This window comes from Neltuma alba, unplaced genomic scaffold (genome assembly GCF_004799145.2).
Source record: "Neltuma alba isolate B1F8T4 unplaced genomic scaffold, ASM479914v2 tig00005830_pilon, whole genome shotgun sequence".
NCBI lineage: Eukaryota > Viridiplantae > Streptophyta > Magnoliopsida > Fabales > Fabaceae > Neltuma > Neltuma alba.
Genome location: NW_021634247.1, coordinates 41203 through 66966, shown reverse-complemented (window position 1 = coordinate 66966; position 25764 = coordinate 41203). Strand labels below are relative to the sequence as shown.

Sequence of the window (25764 nt, the reverse complement as noted above, 5' to 3'; positions counted from 1 at the left end):
TCCCAATGGGACCAAGGCTTCATGCATCAAAAAGCATTATGATGCCCTCCCCATCCAATGAATGTGTCTGTGTGCGCGCGTGCTTTTTTTTTTTTTTTTTTGGGGGGGGGGGGGACGCATATCCATGTTTATATCTCTCCGTTTGACCAGCGAAAAAGATGAGCTCACTCCGGCCACAGCCAGCAAGCAATAATATCCAAAGGCCCCCAACAAAATTTTTGATCAAGTCTTCAGATCATCAGACATTGCAGATGGTATGCAATGTGTTGTCAGAATATCAGAAGTCGTTGCCTTGGCCGTGCTGGTCTTTAGCACCACTATCTGCAAACAGAGGTATATTGAAGAAGTTACAGTTGCAGCTGCCAGCTCATCTATTGCTAATATAAATATCATCATAAGCATATCCATTTTATTAAACTGGTAATAACACAATCAATTTCCCCCTTCTTCTGAAACGTCTTGCAAGGCACGAACGCGATTTGGAATATTAGAGAAAAGTGAAAACATTAAAGCTGTCCCAATATTAACAATTCATAGTAGTAACCTCTAATCAGAACCAATTCTTTACAAGAACTTACGCGACCTTATACCCCGAAAAAACAAAAAAATAATAACAAAACATATGCTCAGGCGTTGAGAACAATTCTTTAGTAGACACAATGTGTTTGGTAACTTCAAAATTTTTTAATTTTAACAAATATAAACCAGAGAATGCAAGAATCACATTTACCTGTTGATATTCCAAATCGAACTTCAGATATTCATCATCACAGCTCTCAACCATAATGGCCAAACTCTTCAAATTCTTCACAGGCTTATCATTGAAAGAAAGGACCTGATTACATCAATGGAACAATTTTTCAAGGGCATCCAAGTTATGCCACAAATTAACTCATTGGATAATGGTTTACATCATGTTCACCTACCTGAGTGTTAACAATATCCTCGTATCCAATATTAATGTCAGCCACAAGAACCTAGCACCATATTTCAATTTCAAGCATAAGCAGATTAGGTACTAAATATAACAGACACATATGCATCTACTGGAGAAAGAGGGCAAGAAACCTGAGAAACGACCACCAACTGTTCATCAACAGATTGCGCCATTGCATGTAGATGCTTGTCCAGAAGCTTAACTGGAGCATCAAATTCGTAATCCTTTCCATACTAAAAGGTGAAAAGACAAAAATTAACGCTAGTAACAAAATGAATTTAAATAGAAAATACTTTAAGCTATGTATTACTTGTAACAAGAAACTAAAATATCATGGGAATCAAATTCTCAAATAGAATATAGCCAAAAACACTCTGCGTGCTCACATTGCTGCATGCATACATAAATTACATGGAAAAACAATCACAATATTCCCTAGATCTAAATTTGTACATGCCCCCCCCCCCAACACACACACACACACACACACACACAAATAAACAAAAGAGGGGCTAAAAAGCTAGCGGATGGCCACTACCTCAGAACGTAAATACGGCACAGAAACAGAAGTAAAAACAAATCCAGCGATGATGTAGTAAGAAGGAGGTCTGCCCTTGATGTGTGCAGGTATAAGCCGCTTATGTGTTGATAGTCTAACGTTAAATTCAAGCATCTTTGAATCACGGAGAACCTTTACAAGAGCAGTGTCCCCAGTGAATTTTTGAGAAACAAGGTAACTGAAACCAATGCGCTCCCCATGCCTGAAAGGAACTAAAAATATATACCAAAACTAGATGTTAGCTCTGACAACTGTAAAACGAGATAAACAGGATCATTTCCCCAAAAAAAAAAAATGGTTGCATAATTGAACTAGAACAACGTAATAACAACAATTAGTGATATTCATAACAGAAATTCCTGCTAGATGTTTACAAAGTGTTGATATATGATTTGGTCAAAATCAAGCCATGTTAACATCACATAGCAGTATGAAATTTTAATGGTGTCAGTGGCTTCCCTTCTGTTGATAAATATTTGAAATGACTCCAAATTTGCAGCAACGATCACCAATATTTGGTTTCAATTAAAATACAAAAGCATAGGAAGCCACACCGTTCACAAATCACAAATAGTATAGCTTAGCTCGAGCATTGCGAAAATGCATAGGATACCCACTAATTCAATAAAGCGAAGGTTGGTTCAAATTTTTCACATACTAGGAACTGAATTCTCATCAAAGGTTAAAAAATGACCCGAGGTCAGTAATAACTAATAGAAATCATGGGTAATACTTTCAAACCGAACTGGTTATCAAATGGGAATTCACATTTAAAGGATCTGATTATTAATAAATTGAAAATGAACTGCTTTTTAAAATATGAACAAACATATAGATACATATTAAAAAAAAATACCCACAGGCTTATGATTGTTTAGCTCATCTTTATGCACATATCTCACTCGTGGCAAACTAAGTCTTGCATGGAACCACTTACAAGTCCCATGCATGCTGCTTGGCATCTATTCTGTATCCCTGGTTAGTCGTCCATGTAAAACATAATGTTAACTGGATCAGACTACCGAAAAACTAGTGAACCAGTGCCTAGTCCGATCAAACATAGCCAAAACTAGCCTAGCAAGAAACCAATCAAAAACTAGCATAACCGCTAAAACTGAACAGCCCTGGTTGCTAAAATAATAGGCTTTGGACTTTGAATTTTGTTCAACAGAGAGCTGGCCCATTTTATTATACTCATCCATCCCCTTTGCCTTCCCCCTTATAGGATCAAAACCCGTTCTCTTTGTCCAACCAAGTGATATAGGAATTTTCATGACTCCTTCCCCAACTCAAACCCAGTTGAATGAATCACTCTTTCCTTTAAACCCATGTATAAACTAACCTGAGTTGAAGTTTATTACGCATCAAATTATACAAGAGTTAGCGTGGACGAGTAGCATACGGGTTAGTATAAAGTAAAAAATGGGTCATTACCTGTTCCATCATTGGCAATATTGACACCATCAAAGCTAAGAATAACATCAGACGGCTTCAAGACATGGGATCCTGCAGCTGTGGGTTCTACTCTTCTTATGCGCACACCTTTCTGATCTGGCTCCATCCCCATTGACATTCGTAGATCAGGATTTTCCATCTTCTGCCACTCAACTCCAAGAATTGGAAATCCTGACAAGCATGATACCGAATATAGAGTCAGATTAGTACTGAAACCATCCCATCAAACATACAATAACTAGAAAACATAATTGGAAACAACAGCCAGGCACCAACGGAGGGACACCAAAAATATATTGTCAAAACAAAATTCAAGTTATCTTCCCCATTTAAGTTCATTATGTTATAATGTTTTCAGCAGGAAGAGAGGCTGACTCAAACAAAGAAATGACAGGTGTCAGTATATGCTCCATCCCTACCTGTATATGCTCCATTCCTTTCATAATCATGAATAAAATGTAGGATAACTGGTGTAGGTATTACATATCCTATGTTCTCCACATCTTCATTTTTAAGAGACTGAAAGGCAATTCCAACACATTTTCCCTTATCATTGAAAGCAGGCCCACCAGAGTTTCCAGAGTTTATTGCTGCATCTATCTGTGAAGACGGAAGGGCACAAGAAAGTTCATTAATATCATCTATAAACAAATAACTTGAGGCGTGGAGACTTAAACCAAAACACTCAGAAAATCCAAACCTGCAGTCCCAGAAGTTCAGTTGAACCATGAACATAAGAGAGTATCTCAATTCGTGACACAACACCACTAGTTACAGAGATTGTGTCACCTCCAATTGGATAGCCCACAACAGTCACAGCATCCTGCAGTGCAGGTAAATTTCCAAACTCCACAGGTGAAACTCCATCCCAGAATTCATCATCACTCACCGTCAACATAGCTGAATTGTCATCCAAATCCAAAGGAAATTAGCATGATAAATGATTTGTTCAGACACGCATATAGTAAGCTATTAGAAGAAGATAAATAAATGAAATATAGTTGAGACTTTTCACACACTTGAATGTATGGAGTAGCATGATCTTGGAGCATGAGTCCCATGTTGGCTGGATATGACTCATGAGACATACAACTCCTAAGTAAAGTGAAGGCTCACCCAACTAATCAAGCTATCTTTAAGAGTGCATTATCTTCTGCAAGATGTTCACTAAGACTGCATACTCCTTTGCCTCTAAAGATAGGCTTTTATTGGCCATGCTCTAAAGGTAGACTGGAAGTAAATGGAATGGAAAGTGATATGCGGAAATTCTATGATATTCCAAACCCACCCAATCAACCTATCACAGGAAGAAATGACTGCCGGTAATTCGATTGTCTTTCATTCTTTCATTACTACTGTAAACCTTTCAATTCCGTTTCATTGCATTCCGACTATCTGTGATGTGCATAAATGATTCAGAATATTACCAAGATTTTCATCTTTTGACCGTTGGGTATAGAGTTACTTTGGTGGTTTGTACAAGTATTTTTGTTTCACTAATAACTACTATTCCATATGCATCATGGTACAGGATTATTTGGACTACAAGATCAAATCAGATTATAGAGCAAGATTTGATAAATAATAGTCAACAAATTGGAATTCATTTATCAACAGATTTTTTTCTTCCATTTGAACTCATTCCAATAATTCTTTTAGCTGCTTTGATCGGTGCAATTGTCGTGGCTCGCCAGAATCTGGTATTCATGCAAGCAGTGATATTATAAAAGCCTCTAACAAGCCGCAAACAGGCTTCAGCCTAGCAAACGGTCCTTAGGATGTGGAAAACCCACTTTGAGGATTTGGAACCCTAGCATTCCCCATTTAGACATCGAAATTAATAAATATACATATACATATACATATACATACACATGCATACATACATATCGTTGTATGTATCAAAGGACGAAGCAACATCTAGTTTGTAAATTATTCCAGCAGGAAGGACACACTCAACAGTTAACCGACCCGTTTACCAACCAATCTGTCTAGATAGAGTGCGCGCCAGAGTTTCATAGACAGTAGAGTCACGCTATCAATGATCAAGTTTATTGAGGTGCGATTTCATGATTAAAGACAAACACCCAAGATTTGATCTCAAAAATTTTTAGCTGAACCAAATAAAGTAAATTAATTAAGACGACAAGTTTTAATACCAATATCGCACTCAGTTCCGATTGCCAGCACTGTTGCTAAGTATTTCGTATCAGAACCACGTTTCTTGAGCTTGACCTGCGTGTGATGCTCCACGGAATGCGCGTTAGTTAATACCCTCCTTCCCGCAATAACAAACCCACTACTACTGGAACTGTACTGCCTTTTCCTCTGCCACGGCAGCGAGAAATTTGGCTCGGTGTGCACACAGAAAACCTTCACCACGGCATCCATGGAAGGCACCACCTTGACCACGTTATCCCACTTAGGCGTTAATGGCGATTCTACAACCAAACCCGGGGGTTCAGAATCTCCGTTCTGCTGGGCGAGTCTTGAACTTCTCCGTTCCGGTAAAGCCCCAGTATTGAGTTGGGAATTTTCCTTGCGGTTGGTCTTTCTGGGGCGGCCAGGGCGACGACGTGAGTTGTCAGTGTTACCGGGATCAGACGTTCCGGCCGTGATTGAGGTGGTTGCTTTGCTGTTGCATTCCTCTTCCGCCGCGATTTCATCGTCTGCGATTTTGGGCTTTCGTCCACGTTTTCTCTTGTTTTCGCCCATTTCCCTTGATGGGAAGTAGGCGACCAGCTTCGCGGAAGCTGTGTGTTCGTTCTCTCTCCCACAGCTCAGAAAGCAAAGTTCGGCGTTTTGGTTTGAACAGGAGACTCGCACGAACATTTTAATAATGCGACAAATCCATGCTCTTCTTCTCCAATCAGGGGGCAGCCTCAGACGCAGAATTAGCGTATGTCGCAAGGATTGGGTCATTGGGTCTTAACATGGGCTGCACATGGGCCAGGGGGAATTTGGGCTTTAGGGTTGATTTGTATATCGGGCCTTTATTGTCAAACCCAAGACATTACTGGGTATCCCACAGAAGAAAAATATCATTGGTCTTAAAGTTTTACCTTTTTTTTCTACCCGCGTCATCCACTAAAAAGCGTTAGTTCATCACAATATAGTAAATTAAGGTTTGAATTTCTATTAAGAAAAGTGTCAATATTTAGTATCTGATAGCACCTCAAATAGGAGGATACCTATGCTTTAGCAACAAAAAAAAAAAGAATCAAATTTAATAAATTGCATAATCTTTTTAGAAATTTTACTCGATATAATTAAACAGTTGTAATTTTCAAACTGTAAGTATAATTATTCTGAATTCTAAAAATCATACTAATAACTTCTAACATTGATAAATATGTTAATTTATTAAAAGAATGGATATGATGTGAGAGTAAATTCTTCGTTTTGCTGTGACCGTAAAATAAAAAAGATTCTTTTCTCTCTTTTTTTTTGGCAAATGACTTTGGTAGCCTGTGATTTATATATAGATTATTTCCTAAATTTTAAATTTCCCGCATTCAACTTTTTGATAAGTCATGCTTTTGTTAATGAGATAACATACCGACCAAGAAGAATACTAAAATTTTTTTTGAAATTACTAAATCTCAAATTATTCAACATTTTAATAGGTTTTAACAATGTTAAACTTGCAAATAATAAAACATTTTTATTAAATTTTTTTATTTGACATTTAATAATTTCAAAATTTTTTAATGGATTCTCCTACTAATTATGGGTATGAAAAGTGGCTATCCCCTAAGCTTTGCAGAACCGTCTCTCTGGTTCTCCCTCAATATTTTTCAATTTCAATTGAAATGCTAATATTGGGCTTTTTATTTTTTATTTTTTTGCCAAGAAGGCCTCTGCTTTGTTCTCCCTCTCTGTGAGATATACAAGTCATCTTTTATGCGTCCTTCTCCTTCAACATAAATGCCAGTTTTAAGGGACTTTTTTTTTTTTTTGCCAGCCATTTTTAAGGAACCTTAGACTAGATATATCTCTATTTCAGCCATAAATTTTCCTTATTGCACAAAAAATTCATTTTCCACGTGAAACCAGACTGGTCCTAATATTAATGCCGTATGGATGGGAAATGAGCTAGGTGAGGGGTAATGATCCACACGATAATGATGATATTATATTTATATTTCATCAGTTTTTTAATTTATAAATTACTTCCAATATTTTAGGCAAATTTACCCTCGCCCTCTCCAAGAAACTTTGAAGTTTGAATGACTCATTACTGTCTGCACCTCCAGCCTCAGGGGGAAAGCGTCCGTTTCCTTCTTTCTTTTCCTCTTTCCATACACGAGCCACGGCTCCGAACCAAGTCAGTTAGATTCTTTTTTTTCAAATAAAAGCTTGCACTCATAAAATCAACGAAGTCTTATGCTCACATGTTAATTACATGAAAGTCTTAACAGTAACGTCTTCAAGCAAAAAGATATTGATTTAAATCTGTCAAAAAAATGGACTATATTCAAATTCTGATAATAATGATAATTAAATTAGATATTGAAATTCACATTTGTTTAGCTCCAGCAACAAGAACTTTGAGCATACAAGGCCAACCCACCATATAAGCTCTTCCTGTGTTAATTGAGCATATTATGTCACATGAAATTTATATTGGAAAGCTAGGCTAAATTGATTAGAAAGAACTAGTGAACTTGGAGTCGGGTAGTTATATTAGAAAAATACGACAAGGGGCAATCGGTTTAGTTTGAATGGAAGCAGATCAAAGATTGAATCCAACTAATGTTGTTTCCACGTTACAAAAAATTGAATCAAATCTTATTTATTGCCTAGTGCTGCGGATCTCATTGCAGCTATGATAACGAGGGATATGGTACCACAAGGATGGCTTGACAAGCCACCATTCTCTCTTTTGGAAGTTTTAAGACAGGATCTTCAAAATCCTAGCACTGATGCTGGCGAGAAGAAAGGAATCGGCTGAGGTTATTTTGCTGATTACTAGAGTTTGGATTCCTTTTTTCTGATTTTTAATAAAATGGACTAATATTTCAGCTCAAAAAAAAAAATCTTATTTATTGCCTGCATAATAATGTTCGGTATTTTTTTTCCTGCCAGCTTGGTTTAATTGTACTATTTAATTCAACCGATGCTGTTCTGTTTTGAATAACACTTGTAAATTGTGTAACACACGCATAACACATCCTTTTCGACCTAATCCCACATGATCTTGATCACGTATGCATATTTTTTATTTAAAAAAAAAAGAATAAAAATGGGAAGTGCAGTAACAAATTCAGAATCTTTCAATTTTGATTTGTTGTCCATGATTAAGTTATGATTAACCAGGAAAAAAAAATCCTGCCGTGTCTATTACGCAGCCTTATAAGATCCCACTTCCGACCTGCATGTCGTGCCACTTCTGCTTCAATATCAATATCAATATCAATGGTCAAAATAATATCAATAACTTCTATACATGAAACACGACCAAATCAGATTCAGGTTTTTATTATTTTGTCTAAACAAGAGATCGGACCTGATCGTGCCTGCAATTCTCCGCCCGTGACGAGTGATGCTTTTTTTTAATTATTTAAAAAAATATGATGATTATATATGCGTGTATATCTCACACGGGACCTAAGTTTAATTTGAGGGATTCTTCAGGCAGACTACTAGTTTTATTTTTTAATTGTTTTATGAACAAAGGAATAGAGACTAGAAGCTCATCATCGTGCTTTTTCAAACACTGGGTTGGCTTTACGTTATATGCAAATTACTCCTCCATCTTTATACTTTTTTTTTTTATTTCTCCTTTCTTTGGAATATTTTTTATAAAACACGAAACCTATGCGAACTTGGCTTCTCTTCATCATTAGAGGGGGAACAGAAATGGAGAGAATTAAATCAAATTCTACTCGATTGATAATAAGGAGTGTCAGTCTCACTTGAAATGTGGAGGGCAAATGGTCTAACCATTTATTTATATGATGATGTGAAATTTTAGGTCCCGCTTGGTATGAATGATTGATAATGAGAAGTATGGTTGAGATTGGAATTATTTTTCACAATCCCACCTACCCCAATTCCAAATAACAAGTAAATATTATTCACACAAAACACTATCTTAATGGGTTTTCTTAATTTTAATAATCACGTATCATTTTCAATAATTCATTTTCCGCCTATATACGATGAGTAATGTTATTCTGACAACAAAAAAGTAAAGTTATTTTTTTTATAAAAAATGTAGTTGGTTTAAAGAAGCCGTCAAGCTGGTTTTTGGTTCAAACTAAGAAATATTTTCTAGTCTAATTTATATGACAAGAGAGGAGACTTTTTTTGGTCATATTTATAGGACACTAAGAGAAATTTTTTACATGAATGTTACTCTCCTAATTATAAGACCCAATTGACTTATTTGAGGAGATTAAGGAAGTAAGTTAAGTTGGTTATTTATAATAAATAATGTTGTCATTCTTAAAATATCCTTACTAATTAAGTATATTGGCTAAAACTATCATTATTAGAAGGATTATCTTGGAAAAAAATGTATAAATATAAGAGAGAAAGTGGATTGGGTCTTATAATTAGGACCAAATAAAAAGTCAAATTGGGTCTTATAATAAGGACCGGAGGAGTATTAACTTTGTTTCTTTGATGTATAATGTATATTAAACAAGAATAAAGTTAAAAAGTTATTAAATTTTAAATAAAAGTTAACAAATTTAAAGTTTTTTAAGAGCACTGCTATTAGGATGGATTAAAAATTGGGGAGGAAATTTAGTTAACACCATCGTATCATTGGCAGACGAAGGATTGATTAAAATCTAGGATATTAACCTCATCAAAAAAAAAATCTAGGATACTAATGGAACCATTAATGACATCAATAAATACCGCCCTTTTAATTTGACCTTTAATAGTACGCTTGAATTCGTCATTATTTTATTCAGGTTAGATTATACTCATTATATTTCCATAAAAAAACATGCAAATCCCGGAAAGAAAGAGCTCAACAAATATCTTTGGAATACAGCGGGCCGTATTTTCACAAATTTTAATAGAGTTTACATTTTGTTCATTTTATAAATAGATATGTCTTCCCTAGTTTGGGTGGGAGAAGGAACGTGGAATCAATGTGCTAATTAATTTACAATTTGTGGTCAAGACATTTCAAATTTCAAGGGCAGTTACAAAATTTCCAAAATTTCAGAGTTAAATTAAAAAAAAATGTTACCAAAAAATTTAAAAATATTGGAAAAACCCTTCACTAACTAATATTATTTACAATCTTTAATAGAAGAGCTAGTTTAACATTTAATTTTATTCTAAATATAAGACTATAATCTATTTTATCCTTCACATTTATCTATTTTTTTTCAAAATAGTTCTTATAATAATTGCATATGTTAAGTGTTTCTATCAAATAATAGTTCTAACTAATATATGTAATTAGCAAAAATATTTAAAAAAAAATACTTATTTGTTATAAATAATTAATTTAACTATTTTTTTTAATATACTCAAACTAATCAACTAACTTTTATATTAAGAATTGGAGGTAGTATATTGATATAACTAGCCAATATATGTATATATTGGACTCATAGTGTTAATGAGAGAAAATCTAAATCTGTTGCGGTGAGTAAGTATTTCTATAAATACGCTTTTTGAACTCAAAAGTACCATATTTCTAAATCAGCTCTAAAACCAACTAACTTAATTTTTCTTTTTTATGAAAAAAAATACACAGATGCAAGGACGTGACATTTATCTACTATTCATCGTCTAACACTACTTCCTGTCTTTAATATAAGAGCTTATTAACTAGTTTGAGTAGATTAATAAAATTAGTTAAATTAGCTACTTGTAATAAATAAATGTTATCTTTCCTAAAATATTCTTACTAATCAAGTGTATTATCTAGAACTACTATTATTATAAGGATTATTTTAAAAAAAAAGATAAATATGAGAGACAAAGTGAATTAGGATCTTATATTTAGAACCAAAATAAAAGTAAGATAAATTCTTATATTAAAGACCGGAAGTAGTGATTTCCATTTTTGGCCAGCGTGTCATACTTTTAAATTAGTGAAAACTCTTATCATAGAACATTTTAATTTTAGAGAAAGATAATTCAGAATTTTTCATATTTACTTATTAAGAACCTTGGGTCATTTGTTATTATAATTTTAAAATATTTTGGATATAAATTGGAACTGCATTGATAATACAAAATATCCAAACGTCCCTCAACATTTTGTATATTGGAATTGAATAGAATTGATAATATTTTGGCCAGAGTACTTAGAACAAAGATATTCCATTTCTTTCAAAATCTTTTCTTTTCTCTCTTCCAAATGATTAAAGTTATTCACTTTGTATCATTTTCTATTTGCAAATCTCACCGGATCCTGGTTCTCTGCGTATATGACAGCATGACAGAGATATAACACAAATAAGACCTTCCTGATAATAATGTTGAAAATCTTCATTTGGAAGGATAATTGTCGAATCCCTTTAATTTTGAATTGTAAACTGTAATATATTGGGTTCTCAGGCACAATTTTATGGGAAAATCTCATCAAATCTTTAGCTCATGCGCCGTTGATAATTGCCCTAAGAATTCACGAATTTTGATTGACACGGTTATTAAGATTTTAATTAGTAAATGTTTTTCCCTCGCAAAAAATTGGTAAATGTTTTTTACAAAATTATCATTGCAAGTACAAATTAGACGAGGTCTAGAAAAAGGAAAACTCAAGACAAAGTAATTGATATACGTGCATCGCGTGAGAAGGAAATGAGCGTTATTTTGAGACCAAAACAATGTTGAAAATTGAGCAAGCGGGGGAAAAGGGACATCTAAGGATTTATTTGGAATCACATTTAAAAACACTTATAAACATATTTTATATAAGTCGAGATAACATTTTTCTCACAATTACAATTGAAAAGCTACTTATGAATCGTTCTAACTGGGCCTAAGTTGTTAGAAATAGAAGTGTGTATTGAAAATGGAAAAAAGTTGTGAACAATGATATACTCCCTCTTGTTTTCATTATAAGTTTCAAATAATTAATTTATAGATAATGAATTTTCAGTTAAAGTTGTGAACCATGGGTGCGCATCTCTAATTTCTCGATCGTCTCAGTGCCAAAATCTCAACTTACACGTAACAATTTAAAAACTATTGCCCTTTTTATTTTCCAATTTAAAAAAATTGAGTGAGTTTGATCTTAAACTCATTAATAAATCATGACCTTGAACTCATTAATAAATCATCACATTGACAGGAGTACTAATTTAAACTTACTACTACTCATGGTTGGCTAAAAAAACCTTACGAGCTACTGAGTCAAATCTCCATTAAACGAGCCAACTTTGTTAAAATGGGTGCCATTGTCTTTATAGTTTTGAGAATAAACACTGCCTCTTTTCGCGTACGCAGTGAACATATAATTATCTAATTAAAAGAGCATACGTGAGACGTCGTCATTTGATTTAATATTCAAGAAATCGATCGTTGATCAGCCGTGTACAAAAAATCGTATACATTACATGCACGAGTTAATCAGAGATGCCATTATCATATTTCAAATACATTGAGAAATTTCAAAATTTAGAATGTCAAATATCATTCTGTGGGCAATCATGACAATACGAATCTGAAATGATTTTGCCAGCTAGGAAGGAATATACTTTTCTTCCTGACTGGCTCGATTTTGTAGTTTGCACAGCGCGCGCCTAAGATATTTTTCTTCAAAAGGCGGCCAGATTTGAACATAATAGTATATTCCTTATACTAGTGTATATAAAGGTCTTATATTTAGGATTGGAGGAGTATTACTTTGACCAACCAAAAAAAAAGGAACATAATAATACAGTACTCATCCGATGCTTAATATAAGACCTATTTAACTAATTTGATTAGGTTAAAGAAGTTAAGTAAGTTAGTTAATTATAAGAAATATGAGATATTTTTCTTAAAACATCATAACCATCCTCCTTAACGTCTTCCCTCCTTCTTTTATTTGATTATGGTTGAGGGAGTATTCATAGAGATAATTTAGAAAAAGTTAACAAATATAATAAATAGGTATTATATTTAAAACCAAAATTAACACAAAAAATTAGACTATATTAAGCAGCGGAGAATTACCTTGCTTTATTATATTTTGGAGGCTCTCTGAACTCTTTCTTTCTCTGCGTTGAACTTGGAACACGCCATATATATTGGGCGATTATTATAGATGTTGGACTATTCTTAGATTTTACATCATTCCGAACAAGAAATTAGAATAGTCAGAGATAATATATTCAAGGCCGTCAAAAAAGAATAGTAAGGGAAAGAGACACTAAGATTGATGTATGCGTGGGTGTCCCGTAGTGAACCATTAATCGGTCCCTTCCCAACTCGGCGTCTCAGAAAAGGCAGAAGGTTTAGGTGTACTCATATAGATAAATACATGTGTGTGTGTGTGTGTATAATATCTTTCAATATAAATTCTTATCCCCTTCCAGCCACACCTTAAAATTATTATCTTGTATAAAACTTATTGATCAGCAGATAATCTTTTTTATTTTGAAACCCAATTGGTATGTAACAAGCAATAATTACTCCCACAGTTAAGAGAGAAGAAACCACAGAGTATCTACTCCCAAAGTAATTTCAATGAATCACATTACAATATTAACTTACATTAACAAACCCGCTTGACACCTCCAAAGATAAACGAACCGTTCTTCCCATGTAATGAATTATATATTATATTGGGGCGCCACATTTATAATAAATAAATGAATGATCAAATCATTCTCTCATTTTTGTCTTTACTTCATTAATTTTTAGTTAAATTTATTCAAACAATTATAATTCCGTGACGAGGACCACTTCTAGTCAATATTATACCTTGAACAGTGCAAAAATAATTTTTCAAATTTAGAGAAGTGAACTGAATTTGTGAGTTTCCACAGATAAAAAAATAAACGCCACAATAATGGTTATATAAAATAAATCACAGGTCGTTGGCAAAATATATATATAAATAAATCACAGGTCATTAATGATATTTTGTTGGCCATTAGTGATATTTTATACTATTGTACTGAATTATTCAAGCACAATACCAGACAAAATGGTCGTGCCAACACTAGTACAAGGGTCTTAAACAATCGATAAGCCAAAAATAATACTCTTCCGGTCATAAATATAAGACCCTTATACTAGTGTGTATAAAGATATTATATTTAGAACATAAAGGCTGCCTCACGTGTTTTGTCGAAAACAGGGCAAAGAAGTATTTGGTCTAAGATGACAAAAATGATCTGAAAGTTAATTCCACGTTTTAATTGAGATAAGATCAAAGTGGACCAAAAGGACGTGGAACTGGGGGCATGGGAAGGTCTATATAAGGACCCGGAATATGGTTGGCTCCTCAAACCCAGAAATTTGAAGAAAATAAACACCGAGAGCATAATGTGGTCAATAATGGATCTCGTGAGAACTCTCTGCTCCAGAGTCGTTAACCAGTTCATCCACAAAGACTTCCATGAAGCCGTTTCCAGGATGACCATCATCGATACCTTTCTGTTCCTCGTACGAGAGCCACCATATCATTAAATTTATATCTCTCCTGCTCATGTTCTTGTTGATAATATGCACTACTGCCGTAACTTATGTGATTAATTATATTGTGTTTGAACATGTGTATGCAGATTGTGCACTCCGTGGACAAGATGGGGATATGGCCACGCCTGCCAGTGTTCCTGGGGCTGTTCTACCTGGCAATAAGGAGGCATCTTCACCAACAGTACAATCTGATCAACGTCGGGAGGACTCCGGTGGGGGTGAGGTTCAATCCCGTGGATTTCCCCTACAGAACTGCTGATGGCAAGTTCAACGACCCCTTCAACGATGGTGCTGGAAGCCAAGGATCTTTCTTTGGCAGGAACATTCTTCCTGTTGATCAGAAAAACAAGGTCTTCTTCACCACTTCCATCATGTATCATCGCTAATATGCAACCTTTATATCTGAGCCACCGTTATAATAAAAATATCTGGTGAACTGGAAACGAATCACAGACACCCATTCCCGTATAAATTGATTAGGGCTTTTGAGATTTTAACCGCACGTAGTTACTTTGGTTGTTTTGGATTCTATATGAGTCAACGGAGAAATAACAGTGTGTATTTACTGCAGCTTTTGAAGCCGGACCCCATGGTGGTGGCCACAAAACTTCTGGCGCGCAGAACTGTCAAGGACACTGGGAAGCAGTTTAATATGATCGCAGCTTCCTGGATTCAATTCATGATACATGACTGGATCGATCACTTGGAGGAGACCGGCCAGGTATTTAATCACTATTTATACATGTCTATAGCTAAATCTAAGGGGCGAAGCTGATTGAGAATGTTAATTTGTCTAGACATTAAAACCCCCGGCCCTCTCTCTCTCTCTATATATATATAATTGTTGGAGAAGAATTAAGAGAGGTGGTGTTTTGTGAAAAATGATGATAGGTGGAACTGAGCGCACCAAGGGAAGTTGCAAGCCAATGCCCACTCAAGTCTTTCAGATTTTACAAGACGAAGGAAATCCCCACAGATTTTTACGACATCAAAACCGGTGCAGTAAACATTCGTACACCTTGGTGGTAAGAATGTTAAAGAATGTTCATCTATCACCCTCACACCTGCTCCGTATCCCTAGTCTTACCTGCGTTCATAAAATAAGAATACGTATATATCACATGAATGTTAATATTATATGTTTGTGTGTGTGTGTGTGTGTGACTGCCCTGCTCATGCACTGATCTTGTATGCATTGTCGGCCTTTTAATACTTAGCATAATTAATTATGACAAGAAATTGTGTCGCTTCTTTGCATTAGTGAATGTGAACCCCCTCTTTCTGCTGACCTAAAAGTTGTTGTAATATTAATATAAGAGACAGGTAACAGTTTCAGTTGAAGGATTTTAGCCACCTACTTCCATGGCCATAATAAAAGTAACCCACCTACTCTATCTGGACTCTAGTTTGCCTCTCTTCTAGGTTTTTTTTTTTTTGGGGGTAATGTCTTAGTCAGTTTTTTTTAAAAAAATTTTAAAAGTTAGAATATTAATAAAAGACATCAAAACATTAGAGAAAAGTACATTAAAATCCCTAGCCCCTCTGCCGGGGAATTTGAGAAAGATACCATACCCGCACATCGCGGGTCCACATCCGATGTTGTCTACATTAATACCGGATACACTACTACCATACAAATGTCACCATACTATGAGTCAAGGTCCAAGGTCGTGCGGGTTTGTCAAGTTTAATTTCTTCTATCATTTAAAGACATTTGTTTCCCCAATGTGCATGTGGCGGGTTACTTCTCTTTCAACATTATGGTACCCTGTTATTTACTCTCTTGTAAGGTACTGTATTCTGATTTTTTAAGAGTGATTAATTTCTTTTTTTAATACTCATAAAAAATAAAACTTGATTTGTGGATTAAAATTCTTTTTCTAATCTCTTTCTCATGCACTTAAAGAACGACAAAGTTAATCAATTTTTCAGTTTTTTGGTAATTAAGGTCTTTTGGTGCCATGTGATGCCTAAGTAATCTAGTGACTACTGACTAGCTAGTTATAATTATTCTATTGTTAAAAAACTGGCATGAAATATTAAAGAATATCACAGCATAATAATGTGACTACGGGATGAAAGTATAATAACTGGCTCGCATCAAGCTTTGTAATTTGATTTATATTGAAGTAATTAACGTCTCTTTATACCTAAACGAGGAAATGATAAAATATTACTCCTCCGGTCCTTAATATAGGACCCAATTCTTAAGTTGGTTTTGGTCCTAAATATAACACCCATTTCTCATATTTATCAATTTTCTCTAAATTACCCTTATAGATACTCTCTCACCCATAATCAAGTAGAAGAGGGAGAGAGGGGTATTAAGAAAGATGATTATGGTATTTTGGGAAAAATGTGTCACTTTTCTTATAATTAACTAACTTATCTAACTTCCTTAATCTAATCAAATTAGTTAAATGGGTCTTATATTAAGGACCGGAGGAGTATTACAAAAATAATAATTAGGTATTTATGCGCGTATTCAGTGTGGTAAATTTAGAAAATAGGAGAAATGAAAGGTGGATGTAGATACACAAATCATGAGTAAGCGAGAGATGGAAGTGATGAATATGTGTGTGTGTGTGTGAAGGGACGGAAGCGCCATATATGGCAGCAACGCAAAGGTGTTAGGGAGAGTGAGGACATACAAAGACGGGAAGCTAAAGATATCCAGAGACGGCACCCTTCTCCACTCCGATGATGGAGTCGCCATCGCCGGTGACGTCCGTAATAGTTGGGCCGGCGTCTCCACCTTGCAGTCCCTCTTCATTCAAGAGCACAATGCCGTCTGCGATGCTCTCAAGGTAACCTTACCTCCAACTTCAACATTCCTTTTATTCATATGTACACGCAGCACATATATATAAGCGAGGCTCCCGCATCTATATGTGTGCGTGTAGGGATGCTTTATTTTCTCTAAAAATAATGAAGTTCAAACAATGACGCAACACTGACGATCATAAATACATATATCCATATAATCCAGAGAGAATACCCAGATTTGGAAGATGAGGATCTTTATCGCCATGCTAGGCTGGTGACTGCAGCTGTCGTCGCCAAGATTCACACCATTGACTGGACCGTCGAACTCCTCAAAACTGACACTCTGCTCGCGGGAATGCGAGCCAACTGGTATGTGTGTGTGTGTGTATATATGTCATGATGATGATGATCAATGAATATTAATAATTGTTTAATTTGTTGCTGTGATCTGATCAACATAAGTAATGAACGAATGGTGGTGATGGTCAGGTACGGATTATTGGGAAAGAAATTCAAGGACACGTTTGGGCATGTGGGAGGAGCGACTCTCGGGGGAATCGTGGGCATGAAGAAGCCAGATAATCATGGGGTTCCGTACTCTCTCACCGAAGAATTTGTAAGCGTCTACAGGATGCACCCCCTCCTGCCCGATTCCCTCAAGCTCAGAGACATCTCCGCCACTCCTGGACCCAACAAGTCTCCCCCCTTCATTAAAGAGTGCGGCCCCATATATATTCGCTCGTCTTGTCTCTCTATCAATTCTTTTTCTTTGACATATATCCAATTATATATAACATTACCTTTCCTTGGCACGCTCGCTGCTGATTTACAGGATTCCAATGCCGAATTTGATCGGACTGCCCGGAGAGAAGGCCTTAGGAGAGATTGGAGCTCAAAGGCAACTTGTATCCATGGGCCACCAAGCTTGCGGTGCTCTTGAGCTTTGGAACTATCCACTTTGGCTGAGAGACCTGGTCCCACAGAACGTGGATGGCACTGAGAGGTCCGATCACGTCGACCTGCCGGCTCTTGAAAGTAAGCGCCCCGCCTCTGCTTATCAAGCTTACAGCATCATATCTTAAGAGAGTTAATAATATACCTACACGTACTCTCTGTGTGTATGTGTGTGTGCAGTATACAGAGACAGAGAGAGGAATGTGGCGAGGTACAACCAGTTCCGGAGGGGGATACTGTTGCTGCCAATCACGAAATGGGAGGACCTGACGGACGACAAGGAAACAATACAGGCACTGCGAGAGGTGTACGGCGACGATGTGGAGGAGCTGGACACGCTGGTAGGTCTCATGGCGGAGAAGAAGATCAAGGGTTTCGCCATCAGCGAGACAGCCTTCGTCATATTCCTGCTCATGGCCACCAGGAGGTTGGAGGCGGACAGGTTCTTCACCAGCGACTTCAACGAGGAGACGTACACGAAGAAGGGGCTGGAATGGGTGAACACGACGGAGAGCCTGAAGGACGTCATAGACCGTCACTACCCAGAAATGACCCACAGGTGGATGAACTCTTCAAGCGCATTCTCTGTCTGGGACTCCCCTCCTAACGCTCACAATCCCATCCCTCTCTACCTCCGCGTTCCCCACTAGGCTTCCTTACGCTTTGTTTGGGTCTTTTTAATTCGGATCCAGTCCCCTTCCTTGCCTGTTGCCGGATCTTTGGGTTTGATCACTTTGGGCTGGGCCGCGTGTACCAAATGCCTGCTTGTGCTTGGACTGCTGAATGAATTTCAATAATATCTTGCTGTCTATTTTAGACTTTGTGTTTAGTCCCCGTTGAAATATAAATCGCATATTTGGGGTATAGCGATCGAAAGAAAGCTATGGCTATGTGGTGATATCTAATCTAAGCACAGGATCAGTAAATGGCAAAGCAACGATTAATTATTGGAATTTAGTGTAGTTTGTTGCCAGAAATAGGAGACACGTATCGAACAGAGACGCAGCAACTGATCCACTAAAATTTGGACTTGTGTGACCAGATGCTGCTTTTCATCCACCAATCTGATTGATTCAATTTAACCGGAGTGTCGAGTTTTGATTTAACATGAGAGCATAGTTGTCTCCAATTAATCGGGAAAATATTGAAGTAATTGGTTGCTTCAAACTACAAACCTCTCAGATTATGTGCTGCTGGTGGAATAGTAGTCTTGCGGCTAATGTCTCCAACTTTAAATTGTATGGCAGCATTGGTCAAAATTTGCTATCCCTTATCTTTTTCGTCGCTATCGCCTGATGTCTTCAAAATGTGCTGCTCTTTCCTAATAATAAGAAAAGTTTGCTTTTCCTGTTATGGAGAATGAAATCATAACCTGTGGCCACATGTTTTGAGAAAAAAATTTGACATGCATATACTCTCTTTTTTCGCCCAGGAACATGTGCGTGCGTGCGTGTGTATATATTCATTCAAATATTATAAATTAAATCTCATTTTAAAGACAAGAAATATATTTATGAATTTCTTGGCATTATGCAGGACTGTGGGCTGGCTTTTGTAGAGGTACGATAGGACATGAACTCATAAATATCTCCTAAATTCTTTATTTTCACGCAACCTAACGAATTAAACCCCCAATGCGATATAACGGCTATTTATCAGAAAGTCGTTTCTAGAAAATAGACTCGTTGTGCGTGTGATTTTATAGTAAATATTTGTCCGCGCACTAGTTATAGGAGTTTTTATTTTGATATACTGAGAATAAGTGGAAAGAAGTAATAATAAGAATTGGTTACAAACTTAGCTACGTTGAAGGTTACAAACTTAGCTATATTGAAACAAAAATATATTCGATATGCTCGTAATATTTAGGGAGAGTCTCAATTAAATCATGTTAAAATATCAAAATTCAAATTAAAGCCTGCAATTTTAATAAATCCCTAATTAGACCAAGAGGCTTTATTAGGAATTTTTTAACGTTGTTAAGAGACTAAAACACCCCTTTAAGTTAGCAAAATTGGTAATTGCTCCAATCAATTTATGATTTAGCTTCTTTCTTATTGAGATGCCGTCAGATGATCTATTAGTTTCACGTGTTTTTATTTCATATATTGTTAAAAGACTAAAAGACTAATGGAAAAATTATTTAGATTTCTTATACAGATTCATATTAATTATTAGTATGAATTCTAATAATGTGATTATAAGATATAACATGATGAGGACATTTATATGGCAAATAGAGCAAAACATTTAAGAAAGAAATGACAAATTTGATGCTAAAATCTACTAATACATTAAGGTTTTGATTTTTTAACTATAAGAAATTTTTTTAAGGGAAAAGTAATTTGAAGGTCCTTATGCTTTTAGTCAGTTTTGAATTGGGTCCTTAGATTTTCTTTTCTTTTTATTGAATCCTTTAATTTTTAACTGTTAAGTCCTTTAATTCTTGCTGTTAAATAAAAGCAAACGCTGTTAAAATTTTTCGTCAGAAAGCACTGAAACATGTTTAGGGTCTACCTCTTCCGCCGTTAACGAGCACTTAGACTAAGCTTTCCTCCCTCCTTCGCTCAGTCCCCAATGTCTTCTCCTTCCTCGTCATTCTCCTAACCTTACTATTCCTTCTCACTTTGAAATTGGGGTAAATGGGTCTTTATAATCAGTGAGCCTCACAATGAATCACGTTATTCCCAAACCCGAAAATGAAAATGGCAAGCACCTGATGTAGAGGTTTTGGGAAAAATAAACACATATAGCATGGGTATGGCGTCAGACATTCCCAAAACGTCAAAAATTCATAGTGACACTTTGCACATCCCCAACGTAAATGCATCAGTACTGTAAGTGGTTTCGAGTTAAGGAGGGGGAAATGCAATCAAATTCTACGGCTTGTTATATCACAGGATTGAATGGCGGGAAAGGATATGTTGAGTGCTGATCGAGGACTGAGCGAATGATGGAAGAAAGCTTGGTCTGAGAGTTTGGGTATGGTGGAATGAGGCATACCGTGATTTAACGAAAAGTCTTAACAGTGTTTGTTTTTATTTAACGGCAAGGACTGATAAATCTAACAATTAAAAATTAAAGGATACAATAAAAAAAAAAAGTTTAAGAACCCAATTCAAAACCGAATAAAAATAAAATGACCTCCAAATTACTTTTCCCTTTTTTTAAAACTATAATAGTGTTAGAATCAGGTAATTAAAAGGTCACTGTCCCCATTACAAAAAAATAAGTCCATGTTACCATAAAGTTCTTATCAAAATATTGGAGTTAGTATAAAATATTATATTATGCATTGTCAATTTTTTAATCTTAGTATTTCCAATTTTTCTTATGTAAAAATTTTTTTATAAATAAATACTATATAATGTCAAATTTTCATAGTTTAATTTTTTGTTTTCAAAATGGGCTAAAGCGTACATTTAGTCTTTTAATTTTGTGTATAATTTCAATTTGGTTTTTTAACTTTAAAAAGTATACTTTTAATTCTTTAGCCCTAAATTTTTTTAAGAAAATGATAACATTAAGATATTAAATGTTAATAAAACATTCTCAAATGCTAACATATTAAGTTAATTTTCAAAAAATCCATGATTGTTATAAAAAATCATCATTAAAATCTAATGACTTTAGGGTTAAATAACCAAATATATACTTTTTAAAGTTGAGGAACCAAATTAAAACTTTATAAAATTAAAGGAATAAATGTATACTTTATCTTTTGAAATAATATTGTTTTAAATTATAAAAAAGTATTCTAGTCTTTTAATAATATTAAAAAATCCCTAATAAAACCTCTTGACCTAATTAAAAATTTATTAAAAGTACATATCTTAATTTAAATTTTGATATTTCAAGCAGATTTAATTATGATTGTCCCCAATATTTAAGTTATAAATGTTTTTTTTTTTTAGCCAAAAAAGGCCGAGATGAAAACGCATAATGGAGCTATGAGTGAACAACAAAGATCAGAAGTAGTGACGACGGCACGACCGCATCGAACAGCATAGGTATTCACCTAACCTTTGGAATTCGATGCGGGGCAAACTCTTGCATTGTTGTGTGAGGCTCCCGAGCAAATGCCGTTTCTGAAAAGGGGCTGGGGGGAGAAAGGAGGAGACTTGCGCGTTTAGGGTATTATGATTTGATTGTGAATGTGATTTTTGAGGACTTCTTGGAGTTTTCTGCTGAGAAATGGGATTGGGGTGCCTCGACCTGACGTAACCAATATCTTCTTCCTCTTGAAGCCCACTTGCCAGCGCTGCCTGCTGCCTAAACTCTGCTCTCTGTTGGGCTTCCTCACAGAAACAGTGTTTGCTTCCATGAGCTTTTTCTGATTTTTTTCCTTTCCTTTATTCCCTCTGTCTCTTTCTTGATACAAACTTTAACCCACCCTTTCACGTGTAATTGTTCGTTTCACTTAGATTTCTCATTCCAATCTTCATAACCTTTTCCGCTTTCGTTTCTTTCTACTCCCCACTTCTTCCTTCTGTCTCTCTCCAATTATCCATTGCCCGTATTTCTTCCAGCTTTTTGCCCGTCCACTTTGCCTCCCCCGCTTTCAATTTCACCCGCCCACTTTCTTTTGTTCATCCATCACGGCCGAATCTGGCTTTTCCCTTCTTTTGCTTCTGTGGGCAGGCCCGATTTAGCCACTTCTTTTCCTCCTGGTGTTCTGAGATCTCAGTCTTGGAACTCGGGTTTCGCTGCTTTTGAGTTCCTGTCTTCCTGAAGCTCTTTATTCTACCTCAATTTTAAGGCAATGTCGCAAGGCCATGCAATTGAGCTTTACTTCGACCCTGCGCTTGAAAACCAGGTCTTGAAGGCCTGGAATGTACTGGCTCGCCGACAAATCAGTACCCAACTCATAGAAATTGAATCGCGCCCCCACATCACTCTTTTCTCAAGCCAAATCATTGATCCTATAAAGGTTGAATCCATCGTTAAAAATTTCGCAGCCAAGCTTGAATCTCTGCCTCTATCTTTCTCTTCCATTGGGAGCCTGCCGAATGACATCAATGTCCTTTTTCTTGCTCCCACGCCCTCAATCTCGCTACTTCAGTTCCAGTCGCAGCTGTGTGATGCATTGAAGAAAGAAGGCGTCGAGATAAGCGAAGAATATCGCCAGGATTGTTGGATTCCTTATTGTTCGGTTGCGCAAGAAGTGCCAAAATCTAGGATGGCCGAGGCATTCTGTGTCTTGCGAGACTTAAAATTGCCAGTCACTGGTTATGCTACGGATATCGGACTGGTGGAGTTCTCGCCTGTTCGTGAGCTCTTCTCATATGTGCTGGGCAACACAGTAGACACTTAAGTTTGTAGTATGGTCTAGCATTTATTTTTGTTTCCTAGACATGAGAGAAATGCTATTATTAACGTCTATTGTAAGCCTCATTTTTTCTCTCCTAGTTTGAGATTCTATCGTCCTTTTGTTTTAAGAATGTATTGGAGGGCTTCATTCTTCATAAAACTCTGTTGTTATAACCAATGCCGGGATGGCTGAAACTCATAAATAATTTCTTGTGTCAATTTGGAATTTACATTGTACGATAGTTGGCGATTAGTTAATATGATCAGCTTCCTTTTATCCTTTAGCAAATAAAGGTGGTCAGTTTATCCAAACGTCTTTGTGCTCTTTTGATCTTTCTCTGGACGTGTGCATTATTTGTGATAAAAGTTTGGAATTGCCGGCTGCCCCTTATATTTGGATAAAGTTATGGAAACTTTCGGATAATTTGATCAATGCTTGAGGCCATAGGGAGCAATTTTGTATGTTTAGCTTCAGCGGCCTTAGAAGAGAGTAAACAGAGCGGTTTTGTGGGGCTCTGCTCTTCATCTTGCTGATTGGTGAGCTGGAGGATCTAATCTTTGGGAAAACCTGTCTTTACTAACATTATTGTTTATCTTGCTTCTCTTTGTATCAGCACATGGGGCTTATTTTAATGGCTCCTTGTTATACATACAGTAGGGCTGGAAGTTGGGGTTGTGCTGACGTTTTCTCTTTGTTTTCTTTGTGTTTTCTTACATCAATGTGGAGAAAATGTCTTGTCCTTTGTGTATGGATCTTCGTGATAAAATTTCTTCTTGGCCCTAAATGTTATAGCGGGTGTCTGTGAAACATGTCTATGTTCCTATTAGGTCCTAGGGTCAACTAAAGCCGACAATCATGGTGTTCTTATTATTAATCTGTTGTGTTGCGTTTATTGCTGCTTTCTTGCCGTTTTGACAGTCACTTAATATCACTACTTCTTTTTTTTTTTGGGTAACTTTGAAGATCCTGGTTTAAACTGATGCGGTTCTTTCTTATCTATGTTCTCCTGGCATTGTCAAGTGTTATATGCATCCTGCTGTTCCATTGGAATCTTTTCTACATTTATTTCTTTATTTGTCACTCATAGTCCATTCTGTTCTGCCTTCTATCAGACACTGATAAACAGTTTATTTGCTATTCTTTTCTGTTCTTCGCCCATATGCGTCAGCTGGCAATTCCATTGTCCGACTCATCTTACAGAATTATTGAACAGCCCTTCTGCTCAAGAATCTGAACTTTTGAAATATGACAGTTATATCTGTTTAGATTCTCTGTTCTACCATGGTGGCCGATCGGGTTTCTCACACCCTGATAATGTTATTATATTGATTGAGGCCATTGCAACCGTACTCTCTTAGGCAAAAGTCTATTATTTAATTTCTTGAACTTGTTTGTCACAATATAGCAGAACAAATTCAGATCTTTGTCGTTCTCCTTTGGTTGACTCGACCTTTTGGGACTTGTGGAGTGGAATGCAAAACCACCTAGTTTTACTCTGTTTGTTGTGGGAGACTCTGCTGGACAGTTGAACAATTTAACTCTCATTTGCGTAAAAGCGTGCTGGACTTAATTACCCAAGTTTTCATGCATAATGCTGTGTTCACTGGTGATGTTGACCGTCTTTTTAAGGCTGTGGGGTCCAGGCGAGGAACCAATTTACCCATGTAGAGATAGGTTCTAGTGGAGGAGTCATTTTACAGTTCTTTGATGAGGCTCCAACTGAAGTGGAGAAACCTTATTCTTACTTCTTAGTGATCGCTCGGAAGATTATGATCTTTCCTGATGTAATCATGCGCATGTAACTTATTGGGTCTATTCACTTAATGATTTTCTTTTTTCGTTTTTTTGGGTAGGGAGTAGTGGGGGAGCTATTGCATGTAGCTAGGGGTGGAAACAGGTCAGGCCAGGCTTTGCTCTTAACAGGCCAGGTCTGTTTTGAAGCCTATTGGCCTGAGCCTGGCCTGTGGCCTGTTACAGGCTTACTTTTCAGCCTGAGCCTGGCCTGTATAAAGGCCTGGCCTGGCTTGAAACCTGTTAAAATGCTTGTATTTTTAAAAAATTCAAATTATAATAATTTATTTTTAGAAAAAAGCTAAGATAAAAAAAAACGTACATAATAATTTAATTTTTAGTCTTGTCTTTTATTTAAATTTTAGTATCATAAGTACTATTTTA

General features: G+C 36.1%; 3 protein-coding genes across 3 annotated transcripts; 2 read left to right on the top strand and 1 right to left on the bottom strand.

Annotated features, from left to right (window-relative positions):
- Positions 1–92: 92 nt before the first annotated feature.
- LOC114748838 (protease Do-like 9) lies at positions 93–5790 on the bottom strand. Its single transcript, XM_028937293.1, has 9 exons — positions 5111–5790; positions 3652–3851; positions 3371–3551; positions 2931–3122; positions 1476–1708; positions 1069–1170; positions 927–977; positions 731–835; positions 93–321 (listed from the first exon to the last, which is right to left on the bottom strand). The coding sequence occupies exons 1-9, from the start codon at positions 5781–5783 to the stop codon at positions 223–225; spliced, it is 1836 nt and encodes a 611-aa protein (XP_028793126.1). The 5' UTR covers positions 5784–5790; the 3' UTR covers positions 93–222.
- Positions 5791–14355: 8565 nt separating this feature from the next.
- On the top strand, positions 14356–19384 carry LOC114748837 (alpha-dioxygenase 1-like). The gene is made up of 9 exons (XM_028937292.1): positions 14356–14525; positions 14645–14908; positions 15130–15279; positions 15450–15583; positions 17152–17365; positions 17548–17693; positions 17814–18041; positions 18157–18359; positions 18459–19384. Exons 1-9 carry the CDS (start codon positions 14406–14408, stop codon positions 18926–18928), a joined length of 1929 nt encoding a protein of 642 aa, XP_028793125.1. The 5' UTR covers positions 14356–14405; the 3' UTR covers positions 18929–19384.
- A 2931-nt stretch (positions 19385–22315) lies between these two features.
- LOC114748842 (uncharacterized) lies at positions 22316–23862 on the top strand. Its single transcript, XM_028937297.1, has one exon. The coding sequence runs from the start codon at positions 23041–23043 to the stop codon at positions 23590–23592; it is 552 nt and encodes a 183-aa protein (XP_028793130.1). The 5' UTR covers positions 22316–23040; the 3' UTR covers positions 23593–23862.
- The last annotated feature ends 1902 nt before the right edge of the window (positions 23863–25764 follow it).